General features: G+C 43.2%; 1 protein-coding gene across 1 annotated transcript in view; it reads right to left on the reverse strand.

The window, feature by feature from the left end:
* TENM1 (teneurin transmembrane protein 1) overlaps positions 1 to 15541 on the reverse strand; it is a 406739-nt gene that overhangs the window by 116950 nt on the left and 274248 nt on the right. Inside the window, exons 18-19 of the mRNA XM_004713061.2 lie at positions 14276 to 14296; positions 8421 to 8653 (exon numbers count right to left, since the gene is read on the reverse strand). Coding sequence (XP_004713118.2) covers positions 8421 to 8653; positions 14276 to 14296 — 254 coding nt within the window. The remainder of the gene's footprint in view (positions 1 to 8420; positions 8654 to 14275; positions 14297 to 15541) is intronic.

Raw genomic sequence — 15541 nt, forward strand, 5'->3', positions numbered from 1 at the left:
TTCCTCTAGTTATATATTTACCCTAATCCACAATCGCATATATTCTTTAAATGGTCACTTCAGTCTTTCTTCAAGTCTCCCTCCCAGTTTCCCCTAGATCTCGTTTCATCCCTGATGCTCCCTGTCTTCTATATCATTCCATTGACTTATAAATATTGCCACGTTTTTCCTATAGGCAAAGCTTCCCTGAGCTTCTTGCCCATCCTCTACTTAGTACTCAGACCCCTAGCATCCAAAGTTCCTGGAAGAACAGCTATCCCTGACAGTCTTTAACTTCCTCTCCTTGTCTCATCAACCAACTCAAATCTGGCTTTCACCTTACCTCCCTTCAAACTACTGATGGAAGGGCAGCCAGCTGCTTAATCCCAAAGCTATGAATGTGTGGCATTTGATGCTGTTTCCAACACAGCCCAGCCAGCCCAGCTCATCCCAAACCCAACCCACTGCTGTCCAGTTGATTATTGACACACAGCGACCCTCTTAAGGAGAGAGTTGAATGGCCTCAGAGGGTTTCCAATACAGAAAAGCTTTAGGGAAGAAGACTGCCATGTTTTTCTCCCATAGAGCAGCTGGTGCATTCAAATAGATATGATTTTGATGAGCAGCCTGGTGCTTAAGGTGGTGCTTAAATCATAGCACCACCAGAGCACCTGTTGTTTTGTTTCTGCTGTGAAACAAACTATGTCCTTGGTTTCCTGACTGGCTAACACACTCTCCTGGCTGACATCTTCTATTTCTGAGGGCTTCGTCTCTCTTTCCTTGGATCTTCTTCTCTTATCTATCCAATACATACTAGTACTTCTTATGATTTCGCTGCCTTAGCTTTACTCTAATGTATTGATACTCCATCACCAGAAAAATATATCAACTACGTATGTCTCAATTGACTGTGCCAATCTCCTATTTCAAATCCTTTGCCTATGTGATAAAATAAAAACTCCATTTCCCCTGATGGTGTTACCTGTTACCTGTTACCTGTTGAAGGCTAGCAGTTTGAAACCAGTTGCTCTGCAGAAGAAAGATGAGGTTTTCTACTCGTGTCTAGAGCTAGAGTCTCCGAAATCCACAGGGGCAGTTCTATCCTACCTGCGAAGGTCACGAGTAGTCGGAATCGACTGGATGGCAGTGATTTTGGAGTTTGATTTTTACTTTAGCCATACTGAATCCTCTGTAGTTTCTTAAATGCATCATTCGTTTTTACTGATGCTGTGGCCTATCTATAGTTATGATGTTGGTGTCCATCTAAATGGTTATGTCATCATAGTGGATTATATAATAAGGGGATTTAGGAAAAGCCTGTTTCCATTACACAAAGGAGCCGTGGTGACATAGTGTATTGCAGGCTGAGCTGCAAACTGCATGGGAAGATGTTTGAGTTTGCCAGCCATTCCTCCGGAGAAGGAGGCTTTTGGCTCCCATTATGATTTACAGCCTAGGAAACCCAACGGGTCAGTTCTACTCTGGCCCATCGGGTCCCTATGAGTTACAATTGACTCGATAGTATGGAGTGAGTGAGTTTCATTGTCGTGGAAATACAAAAGAACATTCTTGTACGCATTTCTACATGACACTACCTCAGAGATACAAATGACGTCAGCAAAAGTCACCAATTTAAGTTTTCGCCTCTTCCTGTTAATCCCACCTTGAACTTTTGTGGAATGGCATGCAGATGCCAGGGGGAATCAACAGAATTCCTGGATGCTTCTCAGATAGATCTGGGTGGAGCCCAAGCCAGATGGTGTGTGTCTAGACTTTATCAGACTCAGATTTCTAAATTGCCAATAAAGTTAAAGCGAATCCTGTGTGATTAACCTCATGAGTACCCTAGAACCACTTGAGGAAGCTGTCAAGATTTACGGATTATTTCCCTGACAGGAAATGGCTCAGGGGTTGTTTGTCCTCAGCTAGAATTGGAGGTCAGTTTTCTTATAGACGGACATACAAATAGAGATAAAACTCTGAGAACTAAATTAAGTCATTGATTAATTCCTGCTTGTCTAGTCACTCCTCTACCCTCTATATCTACTTAAAAAAATAAGTGCAATCAGCTTGTCACAAATTTAATTTTATATCCCCACCTAGTACCATTTCACATTCTGCTTAAGTACTTGGTCATCCATTTCATGACTCATTAGTTTGAGTTCTCTGTAGAATTAAAGAAAGTTGCAGTAAAAATAATAAATGGGACCTGAGTTTCAACTCCATCACCCATACATGTTTTCAAAGCATCTTTCAAAGTCAATTCAAATGCATATACAATGCCAGGGATTAGCACTCCGTCAACCTCTTCACTCAGCTTTTCCCCTTGCTGCAGTACATTGAAGTATTAATGAGTAAAATGGAAAATGCCTCTCTTTATTGGAATTCAAATCAAAGTCATAAGAAGTACTCAGACACTATCATATAGGAAATTTCAGTCAGGGGAACTTCCATTTTTACTTCGAACCAAAATTGTAGCCAGGAATTTTCATAAAATGATGGTTTCCTGCCTCCATCCCTTACAAAGAAGTTGGTGATGTTCCTAATGGCAGACGTTTCCAAACAGATGTGACCAGCTTTCCTGGTGATTCATTTGAATAATTACATTTACAGACTTTGCAAATGCTCTATTGGGCACTCTGGGTGCACTCCCTGTTCAGAAAAATCAAAGTTTTCGTAAGAAAAGGAAACAAGATGAAGAATCTTTTCTATTACAAATGAAAACATTTTGTTCTCATTGCGTATGTGTCACTGGATTGAAAAGCATTTTCTAGTCTTCCCCCCTGTCCCAGCGAGGCCAACACAGAGAGCATGGCATTTAGCCGAAAGGCAAGCAGTGAAATATAATGGAAGTGTCACAAGTGTTCGGTTGCTTTTGCCTCGTGGGCTTTGGAATCAAGCCCAACTGGGTTTGAATTCCAGCTCTGTTCTCAGTACTCACCCTGGGTACATTTCTTAACTGAACCCGAGTGTTGTCTCCTCCTTTGGACAATGGGGAAAATACAATTTACCTTGTGCATTGTATTATGAAGATTAGCGATCAAACCAAACCATAAAACCACTGCCACCTGTTGATGGACTCATAGCGACCCTGTGGGACAGGGTAGAACTGCCCTTGTGTAGACTGTAATTCTTTATGGAAGTAGAATGCCTCCCTTTTCTCCTTTGGAAAGGCTGGTGATTTTGAACTACTGACCTTGCAGTGAGCAGCCCAATGCGTAGCCACTATGCCATGGGACATGGGACACAGGAAGTCAGGTTGTTGTTCTTAGTTACCATCGTCTGATTCAATTCATGATGACTCATGGAGGCAGAGTAGAACCTGCTCCACAGGACTTTCAAGGCTGTATTCCCTCAGAAGCCAGTCACAGGGTCTACCTTCTAAGGGGACTCTGGGTGGGTTCCACCTGTGAAACCTTTTGGGTTGTAGTCAAGTACCGTGAGAAGTACATAATCTGTTGTCAATTTGAGAGGATTAAAAGCGAAGGGGTGGAGTTTAGCCTGTCAATCAGGTGGCAGTTTGCTGACATCATTTGGAGGTGCTAAGGAGATAAATCGCTCACTTGAGGTGGAAAACACGCTCACTCCTTGGGAGACATTGCAGCTGACAAGACACATGCAGCTACCCTGGAGCCCTGGAGTGGTAGGAGCCACGTGGAGACCCCTGCCAGCGCTGAGATGCCTCTACCACCACTGGATACACAAGACTTTCCACCCACTGGTCTGTGACGGTCTGGCATCATTGCATGCATTGTGTGAGTCTGGAGAGGAATTCATAGACTGGTACTGGACATATGGGGTACTATTGGACTTATGGGCCTGGACTGCACTGGGCTGGGATGCTTTCTTAATGTACAATTGCTCTTGTATATAAAGCTCTTTCTTATACACATACGAGTGTCTATGAATTTGATTCTCTAGTCAACCCAGACTAATTCAAGTACCTAAGTGCTACTTTACTGAGAATACCTAAATAATAGGTACTACGAGTAAACTATAGCTATGGTCGTTCTAATAGAGCTGGAAGGGAGATTACAAGATTATCCTATGAGACCTTCATTTTACAATTGAGGAGTCTCCAGGCCCAGGGTTTGAATGACTAACATGGTGTCACAAAAACAAGTCAATGCAGTACTTAAGTCTGCTTTAGTGTCCACAGGAATGAAACCATACTGAGGTACCCTGGCTCACACAAGGTCATACAAGGCAACACTGGCATTATTGTGGACTGGACAAGAGAGGCCAGATTCCCTAAGCAGCCATCCCCTCACACGTTGCTGCCATTTTCCACACAATACCAAGACAATAAAATTCCTTGGCTTCTGACCTTTTGTTGACTGCTTGTAATGCTGTTGGATGATTTACTACAGTTTTAGAATAAACGATTTCAAAAATCAGATTTTATTTCATCCTTTTTGGGGAGGAGTAGAGTCAGAAAGTAAAGTAGCTGTCTTGCAGATTAACATTTATTTGACTTACCTTGCCTCATTCAGGACATGTTGGAGAGTCTGACTCTAATTGCAGTATGTAGCTTGTTAAAGTCTTAGAGCAAGCTCTCATTCCTAACTTAGAAATGGTACTCCCTCAATGTGCACTTCCATTCTCTAATTATCTACAGCTTTTCTTTATTAGCTTTTGCGTGGAAGGGTGGGGGGAATCAAACTTCTCTTTAAAGAAATGCATTAAACATGTGCTGTCTTTCAAGGGGGGAAGGCAGAAAGGTGACAGAGGGGCTCCTTTGAAGTTGAAGTGCATGGCAGTTGTAAAACAAAAACAGAAAACAAAAACCAAGCATTACCCACAGGCATGCTAGACTTCTCTGGGGGTCCAGGAACCTGCAGGAGAACCTCAAAGATGCAATTAGCAATGCTTTCCTCTCAACCTGCACACTGTGCTTTAATGACTTCTTGCATGATTGTTCCTCCTTCGGTGCAAGTCTCTGAAATTGCCCTGCAGCATTTCCTATAATGAGAATCTCATATCTGATTTACTGCCAAGGGTGAATGCTGTCTATATTTGGCATAGAGTGAGGTGACCTAGCTGGGCTCCTAAGTGGTCTGACCAGCATGTGCGGAGTGACTGATGTCTGGACATAGGTTCTGCCATCTGGGTGATTGTGAGGATCACTAATAGAGTCTTCAAATCCTGCTAACATGGTTGAAGGAGATGTGGGGGCTCCTAAGTCTGAGCCATGCCCTCCCCCTCCCTCGGTTAAGCATCTTGAGCTCACCCACTGGATCAGAGCAGATGTTCTCAACATCAGCATCAGGGCATTATGTGAATGCTGACCTGGATGGATTAGATATTCAGCTGTCTGAAGCCAGGGCCAGATGTTCTTAGGACCCCTTACTGCTTAGGGATGAATAGAGTGTGCCCATTATGGTAAAGGCCACTCTTGGATAGAAAGAGGAGTAAATGAAGCCAAAGGAAAATGCACTACTAGCTAAGACAGGAAGAAAACCGCAGCTTCATATTAAGTTTACGAGATATATAAATCTTGGCACTCTCATTACCGATGCTTCAAGGGTTCATGTAAATCCTGTTCATCAGGACTCTATTATTGCTGCTTTCTGAGTCCAAACTGCAACAACAACACCAACAAAGTGGCACTGAGCCAATTCTTTGCTGTCTTTGGAAAGCTGAGATATGCCTTCTCTACGTGGCACATAGAAGGTGGTAGGTGTGATGAGTGGTTTTCATACTAGCAGCAACTCAGCAACTCAAAATGTCAATTTGTGGGAACAGTGCAAGCTTGATCCCTGTCCGTTTTCTGTGCAGAAACCCCTAGCATACCTGCAAGAGTGTGAAACCTATAAAAAGAGGAGCTGATACCAAGGGCTCAAGTAGAAAATGTTTTGAAAATGATGATGGCAACATATGTACACAAATGTGCTTGACCCAATGGATGGATGACTTGTGATAAGTGGTGTACAATACGAACCCATGATACAATGATTTAAAAAAAAAGAAAAAGAAGAAGAAGAAGAAGAAGAAGAGTGTTAAACCCATCTAATAGCTGGGATCTCGTCTGATGTATTTCGTTGAAAGATGAGCTGATTATATGTTACACCTGGGTTATTTAGTCACTCAACAAGATCTATTGTCATCCTGGTGGCATAGCGGTTCAGTGTTTGGTTGCTAACTAAAGGGCCGATGGTTCGAATCCCAAGGGAAAGGGTGTGGCGGTCCTACTTTGGACTCACTCAGTGGCAGGGGGCTAGGTTTAGTCTGTGGAAGGAACGCGAATGTCAGAAAGGAGAGCTGGGATAGGAGGGAGAAGGAACATTTCTGAACACTTGGGTACATGAGGACTTAATGTTTTCTTAGGAAAAAAGTCACTCCCTGAAAGGGACACTGAAATTATTCTCAGGTAAACTCACTGCTATGGAGTTGGTCCCAACTCAGAGTACATCTATTTCTAGGACAGAGTAGAACTGCCCCCTTGCGTGTCTGAGGTTAAGAATCTTTATGAAAGCACAAAACCTCAAATTTCTCCCCCAGAGTGGCTGGTGGGTTTGAACTGCTGGCCTGGTGGTTAGCAGTCCAATGTGTAACCCACTATGGCATCAGAATTTCTTAGTATAGGCAAGAATTAACTAATTGATGAATTGTCCAACAGATGCAGATAGTGAGTGGCCTTCATGCTGTGCTAGAAGTAGCAGGGAGTGGGAGAGTTGAGGAAGATTCAAAAAAAATATTTGATGTAGTTTCTCATCTCAAGTATTTTGGTTGGAGAGGAAAACAATCTCTCATTCATGAAAGAACTGAAAAGTAAAGAAAAAATAACATTAAGTGCTTATTGGGTAGTTTAGAGGGTGTTAAAGAAATGCAGATTTAATGAGTTAGGGTTAAATGGGAGGGCTTCATGAAAGACAGAGGCCTTGAATTTAATCCTGAAGAAAAGGCTTTAAACTCTGAGCATACTAGAATTTAATACCAATATGGCAAATGTCAAATGGTTAAACAGCAGCCACTTAATATTTGAAATAATAAGTGACCACCTAACAAATTAAGCACATTGACCCCACTGTATTTATTGGCCTGGAAAACTGTTCATAATGCATTAAATGTGAAAGGCAGGTTAGGGAAGAGTATTGTGTAATATGACTCAGTTTTTAAGGAATAAAATATGTGATCTGCATAAAGAAAAACTTCTACAAGGATATTCACGGCAATCTTAATGTTCAGAGTTCTCTGCAACCCCTGTGGATTACTTGTGTGGCAATCCTTAAGAACCACAACAGACAGCGACTGTACAAAACCCACTCTTATGGCTGCGGAAAAGAGATCTTGGAGAAGAAACAAGTCACTAAATAATTAAGGAGCTAGGGTAGATGCTACAAGGGTGCTTCAAAAAGTTCATGGAAAGATACCATTATTTTTTAATTCTATGTTTTCAGCCTCCTGGTGTGTGAGGTGAGTCTGAAATGTTGATGATCCTTCAGCTGAGCGGCTAGATGACAATGGGATCCAAATGTACAAAATGATGAACACACACTGTTTTTTTCCTTCACACGAAAGTTTGAGCACTATGATTGAGGGCTGGACCTTGAAGATTGCGTAGTAAAACTGGGACATGGAAACGTTAAGGCCTCATACCCACAGAAGGCAAATCCAAGTAATGGAATTTCTTATCCTACTGGTGGAATGAATGAAAAACCTAAGTAACTTCAAGAATGATTTAGGTCAATTGACTGAAGAAGGCTTTAGTTACAGTGGCTTTGCAAAAGTCAGGAATGTTTAGGGTCTTTGAGGTATCCAAAACGATTTACCATTGTGCCACTAGTGCTTCTTAAAAGGTGGGTACAGCTCTAATATGAACCACTGCAGTGACAGAGTCTGAGAGCTCCCTGCTGAACCAAGGAGTTCACCTTGAGCTACTGAATTGTGGGGCATTACAAAGAGGCAATCCCTGAGGAGAAGTTGAGGGGGTCAGGGGAGACACAATGGGGCTTCAGACAATAGCTATTGATCAACCAAAAAGGAAACATTTCCATATTCTAATAACACATTTGGCTATACTAATGCATACTGGCTGTCAATTCGTCCCAGAAGTGCCTACTTTCTGAGGTAACTTCAGAGAAGATGTCTGTTAGAGGCAGAACATCAAGAAGAATGTGTTAGAGGTCATTCTGATGCATAGTGCCCACACCACACAGGACACAATTGAACTGCTCCTTAGGGTTTCTGAGACTGTCAATCCTTACAGAAACACTTCATCATTTTCCCCACAGAGCGGCTGGTGGGTTTGAACTACCAGCCTTTCGGTTAGCAGTCCAAAACTTAACTACTGCGACAACAGAGCCCCTTACAATGTTAGCTTTGTAAGAAGTCAAACAGAATTCTTAGATAGCTCAAAATGGTTTTTAAGAAGTCAAATGAAATCTTTAGATGACAAAAAGGATTTTAATCTTAAATTTATTATTATTATTATTATTTACCTCGAGGGCTGTTCAGAGAAGCTTCTGACGCTCTCCCGCCATCTCCACAGTGACTTTGGTCAAAGGGAAGGCACTGGTCACCTGTTCCTGCCACCACTTCAAAATTCTTGGACAGGTCTTTTGTTTCCACACGAGATTTCAACTTGTAGACTTTTCGTGTATTGGTGTCTGAGAGATAAAGCGATTCAGACATAGGGTCCATAGCCAGATAGTATTTGTGAGCAGGACTTGTGCTGAGAAAGAGAAAAGCAAAGTTATTCAAAGCAATTTGTTCAACATGCACCCCCTGGGGTCCGCCTTTGATCACAGATGGAAAAGATCTCTTACGAGATGAAAGAATTGATGGATCTTCCTTTTTTTTTGTACTGAGGAGCTGGGTAATGGTTATACATACAATGCTTATATTTTGTTTTCCTAGAATTGGGGCTGGTTATATATTAAAAATTCAGTGTGTACTGCTAACTTGTAAGGATGCTGCCACTTAAATGCTATCCACCTGGGGGTAGAAAGAAACAGAACAGAGAAAAATCCCAATGACCCCTTTACTCACACTGACTGACCTACAAGATGACTTCCTGGATGTCTCAATCTGAAACTCAATCAACCCCACATAGATTTGCATCTCTTTTCCTGCTTTCTCCATCCATCAAAACTTACTTCTCTTCCAGAGCTCCCTACTTCACTGGGGACGCTACCATCTTCCCAGGCTCTTGTTGCAAATGAAGAGATGCGCATAAAAGTGGAAGAGGTGGCTTCAGGGAGGACTGTGCTGGAGATACACTGCCACATTTTCCTTGTGCAATTTGGTCATCGCATTTCTCGGACCCATTCTTTGTTCTTTCAGGACCCAAGAGAACAACTTAGATTGAACCCCTTTCCTTGTTGTCATCGAAATCAGCCATGTTTCCACAGGTCACACTCAAGCTCACTGACTGTGGATTTGGGGTATGACTGACTCTTCAGCTGCAGATTCACATGGGATGGCTTGTGCTACTTTCATCTGCATCGATGGCTGAGCTCATTCATTAATTTTGATTCTTCCTACTCTCATTTCGTTCCCCATGGCTGCAGTAACTTTGGTTGGGGGATACTTTGCTTTTAGATTCGTGGACCAGGGACATCATCCAAGTCCTAATTTGGGACGTTGTCCTTAATCTCTCCTTTCCTCTCCATGTGAAACTGTGTTTACAAATTAGCTTTCAGAACCATTCTCTTCTGTCTAGCCCTTCTACCCCCCCTTCTTTTACCATTTCTTTAGTTCAAAAGTATTTCGTATAGTTTGGTTGATAGGAGATGTCTTTGACATCTTAACTCTGCTCCCCACCCCCGGCCTCCAGAGCGAAGTCAAATATCAATCATTTGGTTCTCAGCTTCAAAAAACCATTTTGAATGTTTCCTTGTGTGGTACCTGAACTTTCTTCACTCAGTCAATTCTCACTCACCCATTAACGCGTTACTCAGGTGTCAACTCATAAAGAAAGTCTCCCCTGAATCTCCAGTCTGGGCTATTTGCCTAAATTTACCTTGGAGATTACATATCACGGGGGAAATCCTTGTGTAAGCGCCTCTATTCTCAAGGAGACTTTGAGCTCATGGAGACAGGAAACTTGTCTGATTTCTCTCTGCTCTTCTCATGCCTTGAACTCGGTCTAGCACCCTGTCTCTACGCCAGACACCAGAAGCCATTCTGTATGACCTCTTCTTTCCACGATTCCCCACATCAACATGTTTTATTGATTGGGCTTCCCAAATTCTTCTCCAATTTTCCCACCTCTCTTTATCTCTGCTGTCAGTCTAAGACTCCAGCATCTCTCACTGGGACTAGTCACTCCTTCCCTGGCACCATTCATGCTGTATCCTGAATTTGTTCAGGAATTCATTGAGAAACATCCACTGAGTACATTCACTGTGCCCAGGGACAACGCCATGGTCTGTAGACCTACCTGTGTATAAGATACAGCCCCTGTCTGCATGAAACTCGCAGTCTAGTGGGAGAGACAGAGCAGTAAACAGCTAGGACTGTCATCAGTCACAAATGTTACCAGAGAGAAGTTATGAGGGTAAGAAATGTTCAGAGAGAAGTACCCAATCTAGCAGCACCGTATTAACATCCTTTGATTATAATGATTACTTAAAGGCCATACTTTTCCAGGTTTCCTTAGTTTTTACCGAAGGGTATCACGTGACATTTAGTCGCCATGTCTCCTTGGGGGCAGTTTCTCAGACTTTCTTTGTTTTCAGTGACCTTGCCAGTTTTGAGGACTGACCAGGTCTTTTGTGGGATGCTCCTCGACTGAAATACGTCTGATGTTTTTCTCACAGTTCGACAAGCATTGTGGGGTCTTTAAGAGGATGACCACACAGGTAAAATGTCATTCCCACATTCTCATCATTTCCTATCAAGGGTACATTCAATCAATTTGACTTAGCACTGTTGATGGTGACCTTCAACACCTGGCTGATGTAGTGTTTGTAAGATTTCTCCACTGTCCAGTTACTCATTCCCACTACTTTTCATATTGTCCTTTTGGGAAGGAAGTCACTATGCACAGCCCACCCTCAGGGATTGGAAGTTATGCTCCAACTCCTTCAGGGCAAATTATCTAGGTATATTATTTAGAATTTTTCTGCTTGGCAGTTTTGTCTCATCTCCTCCATTTATTTATGTATACCACCATTTATTTATATCGGTATGAACTCATGAATATTTATTTTCTATTTTGAGTTATAATCCAATACTACTTGATATAGTTTGTTGTTCAAATTATTCAGCTCTGGCTATAGGAAGCACTTTCAGCTGATTTCTGTATATCTCTGACAGCCCTCCATTATGATAGGCATAAACCTTTTTTAAGCCTTTCTTTATTTAATAGCACAATAGTTGCTCCAAGTTCATCATGTCTACTTACTGCCTCAGTGCAAGAATCAGCCATTTCTCCAAGTCTCTTTTACTGCTGAGCAGTATCAGATACCAAGATGTGGGTGCCGGGCATCAGCGTTCATGTGCTTACATTTCCCTCTCTCTCCCCCAACTATCCTGTGAGTGCTTTATCGGCAGGGTAGTCATCCTTCTCTCTTCAGCACATGCAGTCATCTTTCTATTCCCAGTGCAGAGAGGGAGCCTGCCAGGGTTGAGGTTCAGTAGGTGCTGAACACAACCCCACTGGAGGCCAGGAAATCAGCGAAGACACTCCAGGGTTCAGGCTTTGATTACTTAGCCAAGCAAAAATGGAGAGGCCAAGGTCTTCAGAATGGCTAAGACACCCTTAGGAAGTGGTATGTTCCTCCTTGTATTCGGAAATGTATTTGTCCTATAAGCCAATTTAAGTATGTTAATGATAGAAAGCTGAGATTCAGGTTTCAGTTTTTCATTGGGGAAAAAAAAATCAGATCCTGTTGGCATACTCGCTGTTTTCCTACTTACCTTCATCAAACTAGAGAAACCGGTGGATGCCAGGGGTGTCTTCAACCCTAGGACTATCAGGACAGTTGCTGTAAGTAAGCTGTTAAGGGCCCCAACCGATTCCAGAATTAATTTGGCAGTCATAGTAGACCAAGCAGCTCTGTCACAAGGACTACTTTTGAGGGGTTCGAGAAAAAGTCTGTACATTTTTCGTGGAATTCTTCCTTCAGAGGAAAATCTCTCCCTTGCCCTAAGCTCTTTCTAGCGTAGGGAAGGCTCACCACCTTCCCACAAAACCACCTTCGTTTCTTTGGTAATCAGTTTTCAAGAGACCCCAATGGAGGCAGCTTAATCATGCTTTGTTTAGGAAGAGTCCACAGGCTATTTTTCCAAGAGAAATGGTATTCGTGCAGAAGCACTCTGGAATGCATTACCTTCATCCATTATTGAATATCCCCCAAGTGCCTGTGAGGGAAGTTACAATTATCATTCTCCTTCCGTCTCAGCTGGGGAAGCCCAAGCCCATTGGGGACTTTCCCAGGGTCACTGACAAATCTGTGTTTGGACTAAGAAGAGATCCGATCACATGTGTGCAAAATATCTTATTTTTGTTCTGAAGGTGACAGACAGAAAGAAAGAAAGACTTCCTACCTTCGTCTCAAGGGGCAACACCTCTTATGTGGCTGGGTTCAAACCTTGTGCACTGGCCTTTAGAAAACAGAACAGCCTAACACACCAAACTCAACTCTGATTAATGTTAGCTTCTTGACTGCCAGCAGTCAGAAAGGGCCCCTCCAAAGATATATGTGTCTTTTCTTGCCTTTTCAAGCCATTTCTCAAGTGCACTTCAGCTCTTTTGAGACTGGTTTCTCTCTACCTTCTGACAACATGCCAGGCCAGAGAAAGCCTTGCTGAATGCCCACAGGACTTGGGTGCAATTCTTTTGAATCCCTGGTGTTGAAGTGGGCATTGAGATGTGAGCATGGCAAAGGGATTTTCGTAGTGCTGGTGCTGACTAATTGTCACCTTCTGGTTCATTTTACATTCAAGCAATGCCCTTCAACTTAGTAAAGATCACTTCATTCATGCTAGTTAAAGCCACATAGCTTGTAAAATGGGCAACTAATGCTTGTAATTAATACTATGCAACACTTTACCAGTAAGCAATTTGACAGCCGGCTTAATTTGCTTAAGGAATCAGTTATGCCAAAGTAGCAAGGCTGATCTCGTGCACTGGCATTTAGGAAGTGGCATCTCCCAGACGAAATCCAAATTAAAGACCCGATCAGTGCCATCTTGATGACAATCAGCATTCGGGAATGAACAAATTCAATTTTCTCCTTTGCAATTTCAGGTAATTTTGACAAGTGTAATGCATAAACAAATTGAATAGAACTACTCATTATGATTAATTTCAGCAATATGTGCGTTGTCGGTGAGTGGCCAGTTATAAGGATTTTTGATTAACTTCTTTCTGTTGGGAAGAAACTGAAACCCTGACGTGACATAATAGACATAAGGGAGGAAATTGGATTGACAATCCTCATGGTCAGGTTTTGTGGCCATTAGAGTTTCTGTCAACTTGGTGGTACTTGTGTGGAAGTGGTGGCCTGGTGATGCCTCCTTGGGGGCATGGACTTTTCATTAGAGAGAAACTGGGAACTTCTTTTTGCCCCCTTCACCTTCATCCTTGCTGTGGATCTGTCCACCTCCAGGGCAGCCCATGTGGGTGGCTTGCTGACCCTTGGAGCCAACCTGGAGAATTGTGGGTGCCCTGCTGTGTCCCCACCAACTTTGAAGCCCCACAACTCTTCACCCACCGGCCTGTGATCTCCCTGTTTCCTGCTTTCCCTTTCGGTGCCATCGACCTGCAGCTCCACGAGGCTGACGAGGGCTCTGGCCAGCACCTCACTCATGGACTTGAGTTGAACTGGGCTGGGATGCCTTTTTGATATAAAATGACTTCTTGTTAGAAAGTTCTCTTCCACACATATATGCGTGTCACTGGCTTTGTTTCTCTAGACAACCCAGTGTCATAGAGGTCTCTTTCATACCCTTGTCACTATAGGTCTGGAATCTAGGGAGGGTGCTGATTGATCTCTCTCCCTACCGCAACCAGCAAACACGAAATCCCTCTGAACATAGAGATTCCCGTGTAATCTCGCCTAAGGTAACCTAATGAGAAACAAGGCCTTGCTTTTCTGTTGAGTGCTGAATTGCCAGCGTTTTCTTATCCTGTTCCTCTTGTGTGTTCCACTTCTCCAATCAGTTCCCACTTCTTGGAGACGCCTCCTCTTGGAAGACACTTACCTGCGTCATAACTCCCAGTTTTACTTTCATATCATTCCTTCCAGCTTACTTAGTAAGCAAGATTTCCCTGTTAGCACAGCACTGGGATGTGACCTCTGAGGCCAGAGGGGGTATTAGGCAGCTGCCCAGAGGATTGGCTTACCTATGTCTGGTATCTCTGTTTCTAGGGTGTACAGGTGTCCGCGAGTTGCAAGTAAAAGCAAATAGAGAGTCATCAGAATCATCCAACAAGTCACATCGTACCAGACACACCTATTCTGAACCCAGTTTGCAGCTTTTCGTGAGATGCCACAGGGATCACGTGATCACAGGTGTAACCCCACATTGACCTCATCTCTCTTGGTGTCCTTTCCTAAGGATGGGGTCAAGGTGATTGGGTATCCTCGTTGCTGTGCTGACGAAACGCTACGGCAAGGTTCTCCCTGGACCATCTGCATAGCATTACCTGGTGTTCTTGCTTCAGGCACAGTTCCCTGGGGGGTCTTGCCGAGTAAAACCCATTGGCCCGGAGCTGACTCTAATTCATGGAGACTCAATGTAAAGCGGCACGACTCGGGGGTTTCAAGGACTGATTTTTCTCCAGGAGATCACCAGCTCTTCCTTTGGAGGGACTGCCAGGTGGATTCGCATCTCCAACTGTTTGGTTAGCAGTGGAGCGTGCCAACCAGGGCCTCACCAAGGAACCCATTTGTACTGACTCGGAATCTCTGGTGGGGTGGAACCAGGGCATTTTAGTGTTGACTAAATCCACGGGGGAATCTGATGGGCTTTAAAATCTGAACCCACTTGTAGACCCTGTTAGGACAGCCATAACCACCCTCTCCAAAGGATTTGGTTACCAAGTCTTGGGGACAATAGCTATCCCAACCCTAACCCAAAGTCACTTCTCTGGTCTCATAAGAGGGAGCTGTGCCTGCCACTTAGCAACACTATACATATATATATTTAAGCCTAAAGTTTATATATATATATATATATATTATATACATATATATATTAAGTCTAAAGTTTTTCTCCTAGACCAAGCCAGAATATTCCAGGCATCCAAACTGCCACTTCACAGAGGGAGGCTTCAATAAAATGTCACACGTTTCAAGGATTAAGCCTTGTATCTTCTAGTCGCCCTTCTTCCAGGTGGGTGACTGGGGTGGACAAAACAGAAGTCTCAGGCCAGAAGCAGCCGAAAGTTTGAGGGGGGCAGTGGGCTGGGATCTGGAAGCCTCTTAGGATATAATAGTGCCTCGGGCATTTCATTCGGGACCTGGTCTGAGACGTCTCAGACTGTACAGGCCTGACTCTGGGTCAGGTCTGCCCAGAATTGAAAACACTAATGATCATCCCTTGAAATTGGGCCCTTGTGGTCTTAACAACAACAATAACAACAACCAACCAACAAACAACCTTTATC

Source organism: Echinops telfairi, unplaced genomic scaffold (genome assembly GCF_000313985.2).
Source record: "Echinops telfairi isolate 266 unplaced genomic scaffold, ASM31398v2 ScPeMD7_6080;HRSCAF=6971, whole genome shotgun sequence".
Classification (NCBI taxonomy): domain Eukaryota; kingdom Metazoa; phylum Chordata; class Mammalia; order Afrosoricida; family Tenrecidae; genus Echinops; species Echinops telfairi.